Genomic DNA, 7603 nt, shown 5'->3' with positions numbered 1-7603 from the left:
ATAGCCATGTTTAGTTTTTCCTGACCTAGATCGAGGCACAGACACGGTCACAATGGGGAAAACTGAGCTGACTATACTGACTGCTAGTGGCAGACTCCACTAAGCYGGCAGGCTGGCTAACAGCTTGTTGCCTGGCCTGCACCCCATCTCATTGTGGAGCTAGGAGCGTTAGAGCCATTTCTACGTTGATAGATAAGATGAGAGCACCCCTCAAGCTTGGATGGAATCCATTACTCCTCAGCAGGCCAGGCTTAGTCCTGTTTGTGGGGGAGTCACACTATCTTTTGGGAGGTTCAGAAAACAGTTTTCAACCAGCGATTGAGTTGTGCAAGTCTGCTGTAGAGCGCATCACTCCCCTTAACTGGGAGGGGGCCAGAGACAATTACTCGATGCCAACACATCGTTCTAGCTAAGTTACATGCTGAAGTTATGTTMCTGATGGTTTAATCCAAACATCGTTGGTGCCAATGTGAATAACAATGTCCCTATACAGTCTACACTCGCCAGTTTAAGCCTCAGCCAGCACCATCTTCAGATGAACTTTTATGTCGGTAGCCCTGCCCCCTGGATCATACAATGTATGATCACTGGCTGATTCTTTTTAAGTATAATATTGCGGGTAATGGAGTCGTCAATGACTAGGGTTTTCAATTTGTCAGAGCTAATGGTGGGAGGCACCGGGCTCAGACACTTCCTAACCTCCTGCCACATTTATGACCATATTAGAGACAAATATTTCCCTCATATTACACAGACCCACAAAGAATTAGAAAASAAATCAAATTTTGGTGAACTGCCATATCTATTGGGTGAAATACCACAGTGTGCCATCACAGCAGCAAGATTTGTGACCTGTTGCCACAAGAAAAGGGCAACAACTGAAGCACAAACACAATTGTAAATACAACCCATATTTATGTTTATTTATTTTCCCTTTTTGTACTTCAACTATTTGCACATTGTTACAACACGGTATATAGACATAATATGACATTGGAAATGTCCCTATTCTTTTGAAACTTTTGTGAGTGTAATGTTTACAGTTCATTTCTGATTGTTAATTTCACTTTTGTTTATTATCTATTTCACTTGCTTTGGCAATGTAAACATATGTGTACCATGCCAATAAAGCCCKTTGAATTGAATTGATAGATTGACTCATCTTTGTATCTGTGCCATTATAGCYTCTGTGACATCATGGGCAGCACTATTGATGCTATATCAATTTTAAAGTAGTCAATTTTCTTCTTCTTCGTTGGCTGATGGCGCTCAACTCATAGMAATCCCCACCCAATTGACTACTTTAAAACGGTGGAAGCCCTCAATGGCAATGTCCATGCTAAAATATCCATGATGAGTCCTCCAACTATCTATATGACAACCAGCACAACCCCAATGTAAAGTCATTTTGGGTAAGTTGCCGAAATGTCACGCATATCAGTGCGTTCGTATCAACCTAACCATTACAAAACTTGTATTTGATCAAATATGCCTCATGAATCAAATTGGCAATTACATTTTTGTAGACCAAATTCAACTCTTTCATTGACCGCCATACAAAAATTRCTCACTTCGTGCATTTATTTTTGTGGACAGAGTTTGGGTGAAGTAAAACCTCTCTCTTCTCCTCTTCCTCTCTGGGTGTACTCAATTTAACTCCTTGGTTGTACTTTACGTTTTCCACAAGATGGTGCTAGAAGAAAGAAACCAGAGTAAGCGAAAGCCTGATATCGCAATCATATAGCAGCCAGTTTAGAGCAGTGTTTTGGAAGTTGATAAAGTCAAGTGTATGGTAAGAGACCAGGCACACAAAAATGAGTATAGCCTATCATTTGTATTTTACTTGAATAGTTCTGCGCATGAAGTCTTGCCAAAATGCCACGAACTTGGATGACCGCCTTGTTAAAGCTGCTGAGTATAAAAAGATTTTGACAAGGACAGGGGCATAAGATAGTGACCCTTCCCCTGCTCTGTGCCCTTGACCACGGAACATTTTAGAAGCCGGGAGTGGGAACCGCAGACATGGTCAAGATAGAGCTTGCACCGTTGAATATCCCGTTCAACCGACGTTTACAGACAGCTGCAGTTCTTCAATGGGTCTTCTGCTTTCTCTTTGGAGGTAACTGGTAGGCTTCTGCATATTTCCTCATCTTCAGCAAATCATAACCATGGTGGCCCAGGGTTGGGGTCAATTAAAATCAGTGCTTACTCATGTGATGCCCATATTTTTCTTCACTTCCATCTTGTCCTGTCTGTCTAGCGCAGTGTTGTTTTTGTGTGTATGTTGTGATCGTGTTGAATGGATACTGGCACATGGCTGCTCTGTATGCCCTGTGGCTCTACCTGGACTGGGACACACCTCAGGCTGGGGGCCGCAGGTCTGACTGGGTACGCCACTGGACCGTGTGGAAACACTTTGGAGACTATTTCCCCATCCATGTAAGTAGGCGTATGATGTTTTCTGGTTGTGTAGCCTATGCATTTAATGATACATGGAGGCCAACTAATATCAAGCCTCATTATTATCAACAGTAATAGGTTATTGCACCATTCTTTGCATAATTTAGACTTCAGCCTGTGTGTAATGACACTCAGAATTACTGATTGAATTCCATGTTGAATTAATAATATCACAATTTGTATGCGAACACKTATTAACTGAATGATAAATGTAATTGAGGACATTTGTCTCAAGGCAAGCATGACTGCCTACCCACTCTTTATCCACTGCCCTTTGGTGTATTAATAGCTCAAATAGGTCAAAGCCATTGTAAAGTGGTCATTGGCCAATACATCATCGTGATCCCATGGCTAATGGCCCAGCACCCTGTCACATCCACCCATTCTGTGGTTGAGTTCCTGCCCGACTACATTGCAGATGTATGCCAGATCTTACAAGGCCTGGATAGGTATTTAACATATCAGCTAACCACATCATATGACATAACCATCTGATGCCTGACTGCACAGTCGATGACGTAGCACACGACCATTGGTTGACGCAATGCAACATCTGCGCATCTAGTCAGGCAAGAACTCAAKCTATGTCTTATCCATTGTCCTCTCACTGTTCATGTCTTGTCTGTGTCTGTGGTCAGCTGATTAAGACATGTGACCTAGACCCAGAAAGGAACTACCTGATGGGGTTCCATCCTCACGGAATCCTGGTAGCCGGAGCGTTTGGCAATTTCTGTACAGAATACACAGGTTTCCAAGAGCTCTATCCAGGAATGACTCCTTACCTGCATACCCTCGGCATCTGGTTCGGCTTCCCATTCTTCCGGGAGTACCTTATGTCCTCAGGTGAACCTTGTTAGGGATGTATTTATGAGCCATAATCATCAGATGCKTTCCACCACAATGCTTCTGGTTTTTCTCATTTAAACACTATCATTGAGCTTTCAAGGTTAGGTAAAGTGCATTTTGAATGCATTTTGAAGGACCCAAACATTACATTTCAAGGTCCAAACATTGTGTCGCACACTGTAGTGCAGTATTAGTTTGTCAACAATTCTTTCTTCATATTGTGGATATTGTAAGTCTTTTCAAATAAACTCTGCCCTGTGAAAGTTTTTTCATGGCCACATTTGTTCTAAGTATACTGTGCTGTACCTCCCCTAAGGGGTTGTTTCTTGTTCCAAGAAGAGTCTTACCCATGTGTTGAGCCAGAAGGGAGGGGGCAACGTGTCAATCATAGTGATTGGTGGGACGGCAGAGTCCCTGGAGGCCAGGCCTGGGAGCCTCATCCTGGAGGCCCTCAACAGGAAGGGCTTTGTCAAGATTGCTCTCAGGTGTGGGTGAGTCTCTGTCTGCGTCCGCTTGTACACTTAAAAATGCATCCTTCCTGCCTTATTTCCTGTCAATCTACTCATCATATATAACCATCTCGTTTTAAATAAAGTATTAGAAATGTTCATGTTGACTGAAATCWCCTCCATAAGGGCCATTACTYAATGTACTGTAGGCCATAAAGTGAACTATGAATCTTAACCCCAGGGCTTTTAATGACCCATGTGTTGAGATGACAGGAAATGCACTGTAATATTACAGTACACACACACCTGCATGAATAACTGATTTATGTCCTCCGCTCAGAGATTTGAAAGATTCACTCATTTGACTGGGCATTTAGTTGTTAAAAACAGAATTAGAATACACTCAGGTCAGAAGGATTATGGGTAGCCGCTCTACATTCCACTTTAGATAGATTGGTGTGAGCCGAGGATGAGCTGGGAGTGATGAGGGAGATAGTGAGAGCAATAATGACAGGAACATTGATTTTTTTTGCAAAAAAAACACGAAAAGGATCAGATCACATTGAAATACATTGATTTTGCAAACAACCACAAACATCAAATTATGAGGTTGCGGTCAAACGTGGAATTATGCCGCTGGTAAAAATTCTGACTTGTTCTCTCACCCTGTCCTGTGTGCAGGGCTCATCTGGTGCCAGTGTTCTCCTTTGGGGAGAATGATCTGTTTAATCAGCTGAAGAACCCGAAGGGCTCCCTGGTCCGTACCATCCAGGAGGGCATGAGGAAGACCCTGGGCTTCAGCCTGCCTCTGTTCCATGCCCGGGGGYTCTTCCAGTACAGCTTGGGCTTCATGCCCTTCAGACAACCCATCTACACCATTGGTGAGTGGGGGATGGGGGACAATGTGGGTGGAAAGTCATGGGAAGAGAGAGGTGACGAGGAATAGGAGACTAAAATATGACCCATTTGTTTCTATGGGGAAACATATTCCTTAAACTATTTACAAACAACARTCAGAAACAATGTGCAGTCACAGTGCTCTGATTGAAGGAAATCTTCTAGTTAGCTAGTCATCACCCAGATGGCAAAATTAAAGCTCACTGGGGGAGAGGGAGAACAGCCGACATATAAGGGAAACTGGTAAACTGGTTCATAGCTAACTGTGTTAAGGGTAACTGTAACCGTGGCAGCAGCTGGGGTCAGCCAAGACATCGTGACCAGCTGGAACAGAGCCGTCCACAGTGAAGGGTCACTGGGCTACAGCCAATCAAATCACCTTAGAGCTGTAAACTCATGTGTCCTCCGTCTTGCCCTCTGTTCCACTTCCTTTATCTCTCCCCTCCCTTTCTCTCCTGTTCTTCCTCTGAGTGACTACATTTGCACATTCTGTAATTCCTCTGCCTTTCATTTTCTGCTCTGACTGAACCCCATCTGTATTTTTACTCTCTCTTTCTCCACTGCCTATCTCTCTCTCTCCATCTACCCTTGGCCCATCTTTCCCTCCTTCCTTTCCCTTCCATCTCTTTCTCAGTGGGAGAGCCCATAGTTGTGGAGAGGAACGTGAGCCCCTCATCAGCTGAGGTAGACAGGCTGCATGGCTGTTACCTGGAGGCGCTGGCTAAGCTGTTTGAGCAGCACAAGGCTGAGTACAGGATCCTAGAGCACCAGCACCTCATCTTCACCTGACCAGACCAAATGAAGTCAGATAGCACTACACTGTAGGATTGCACCATTCAACCAGCTCCTGACCAATACACACTGATACAGACTTTCAAACAAACATAGTGCAAACATACACAAAATCACACATGGGAAATGAACACGTGCATGCTTGCACACATGTACAGTGAACACCCATTTACACAATCAAACGGGCATCGCTCTCATCCTTTGCTCTCTTATACAGTCACCATAGGCCCAGAGTAAGTCAGCTGAGTTGAGCGGTGGAAATCCCGCTCATTGCGCACCGCTCTGGCACTCCATCTCCTTTCCACCCGCTCTCTAAAAACCCCTTCAKGTTCATTAAAATCACAATTTAACCAACACCCATCTATTTTTGTGACTACRTAGACCTACCATTTGGTTTTGAAGTATTGAAACCAAACCACATGACTTGAATYAAAAGTATTTAAATGAACATGAAAAGTTGAATATAAGAAGCGTTCATGTCATGTGAAACAACATARAAACACTCTAAATAGGTCAGGAGCCAGACAAAGAGTCTAAGAAGGATTGAAAATGTATTATTTAGGCWATTTTATTTCAATCATTTCAAGGCTATAGGGTACAAAGTAATACATTGTGAAGCATTTGTGAGTGCAACACACAAGGCTGGGAGGGAGTCAGGAACATTACCAAGTGCTCAGCATTTAAACAACATTRCGTTGTATTAAATCATTATAGTCTATAAATTGGGCATATAGGCTGATTTATGTTTTTAGGCAAAATAACCCAARTAAAAAACAGAAAGCTCCTTGAAAGTTGGAATATGCCTATTGGGCCAAAATCAATTATTGCCTATTGTATAGATAATAGAACAAAAATGAAGGAAACTTTTAAGATATCAGATTTTTWGTTTATAAATACTTTGCTACAATGACACACTTAATTAGCTACCCAGCTCATTCATTTATTTTAGTTTAGCATGTGCAGTAGTAATAAGTACACCATCATGCTTTCGGGATACGTGTCTTTTCAGATTCCACTATGATTCACCTCACTCCCTCTCTTGCTCTTGGTCCTCATCTTTGTAAGCAGTGGCAGAACTAGAGTTTTCTACATGGGGTGTCCAGGGGGTGTCCAAGGGGTGTCCAAGGGGTGGCCAAGGGGTGGCCAAGGGGTCTCCAAGGGGTGTCCAAGGGGTGTCCAAGGGGTGGCCAAGGGGTGTCCAAAGGGTGTCCAATGGGTGTCCAAAGGGTGTCCAAGGGGTGTCCAAGGGGTGTCCAAGGCTACTTCAGGGTGTCCATAGACCATGACAGTAAATGAGTGTGTAACTCTAACCTGGCATCTAAGGAGCATGAATGAATCACATGATTGCTGATTAGAGGTAGAATTGATAATTCACTTAACCCGAAGTTCTTCAATGTGACAGATAGTGTGGTCCAAAAGGGTTTGTTCACTAGAATTATTTAAAATACTATGAATAGTCAGGGTCTCTACCTCGGAACTGCAGCTCAATTTCTTTCTCTCTCACATACACACTGTACTGTACTCACATACTGGAGAGACTTGGGTCACTCTGTTTTCATGAATATATAATCTGGATCTGTAAGTGTTGAACATCCAAAATATTTTCCCKAAAATAAAGCTCAAGCACCAAGGAGATAAGATAGCATTTGTGTGTTACATAAATTGCATAGTTTATTTACAAAAAAGTAAATTTACAAAAAAAACACTGCAATTTGACATACCAGGTATCAAGCAGAAACGGACTTTAAAAATAATTTTGGTGCCCATCAATATTARAAACTTACAGTATCATATTAATGCTCATATATATTATGTTAACTAATAGCAAAGAAAAGTTTTGGAATTGGCCTAATCAAGACCAAATTAAATATGTGTGACATGATACCCTGTGGATTTATCATTTTAAAATGTCAGTGTACTAGCTAGTACACAGTGCAGGTTTTAATCATGACCAGAGGGACCGTCTAAGTGCCAAATTATCCTAGGTAGATTTAAAACAGCATATTTCTGTGGTTCTGGTGAGAACTGGCTAAATGTTTCACAACCTCATCCATGTTGAGGGAGCGTGCCCTCCTTGACTCAACTCTGAGGATTCTGAGGTGACTTAACCTGTCATCAACCATTGTTGTCCTAAGGTGGGTTTTAATCAGTTTTAAAGC

At 42.5% G+C, this 7603-nt stretch overlaps 1 protein-coding gene across 3 annotated transcripts; it reads left to right on the top strand.

The window, feature by feature from the left end:
- Positions 1-1824: 1824 nt before the first annotated feature.
- Positions 1825-7326, top strand: LOC111982555 (2-acylglycerol O-acyltransferase 1-like). Of its 3 annotated transcripts, none has more exons than XM_024014138.3 (6): positions 1825-2119; positions 2261-2439; positions 3099-3303; positions 3623-3791; positions 4437-4636; positions 5287-7326. In XM_024014138.3, the coding sequence occupies exons 1-6, from the start codon at positions 2023-2025 to the stop codon at positions 5439-5441; spliced, it is 1005 nt and encodes a 334-aa protein (XP_023869906.1). In that variant the 5' UTR covers positions 1825-2022; the 3' UTR covers positions 5442-7326. The 3 variants fall into 3 exon arrangements, with proteins under 3 accessions (XP_023869906.1, XP_023869904.1, XP_023869907.1); XM_024014136.3 differs by having other exon boundaries at positions 1828-2119; positions 3623-3797; XM_024014139.3 differs by having other exon boundaries at positions 2033-2119; positions 2266-2439; positions 3623-3797.
- The last annotated feature ends 277 nt before the right edge of the window (positions 7327-7603 follow it).

The sequence above is a fragment of the Salvelinus sp. IW2-2015 genome, linkage group LG22, assembly GCF_002910315.2.
Source record: "Salvelinus sp. IW2-2015 linkage group LG22, ASM291031v2, whole genome shotgun sequence".
In the NCBI taxonomy this organism is placed as follows: Eukaryota; Metazoa; Chordata; class Actinopteri; order Salmoniformes; family Salmonidae; genus Salvelinus; species Salvelinus sp. IW2-2015.
The sequence above is the reverse complement of the archived record's forward strand: the minus strand, read 5'-3'. Positions and strand labels throughout refer to the sequence as shown.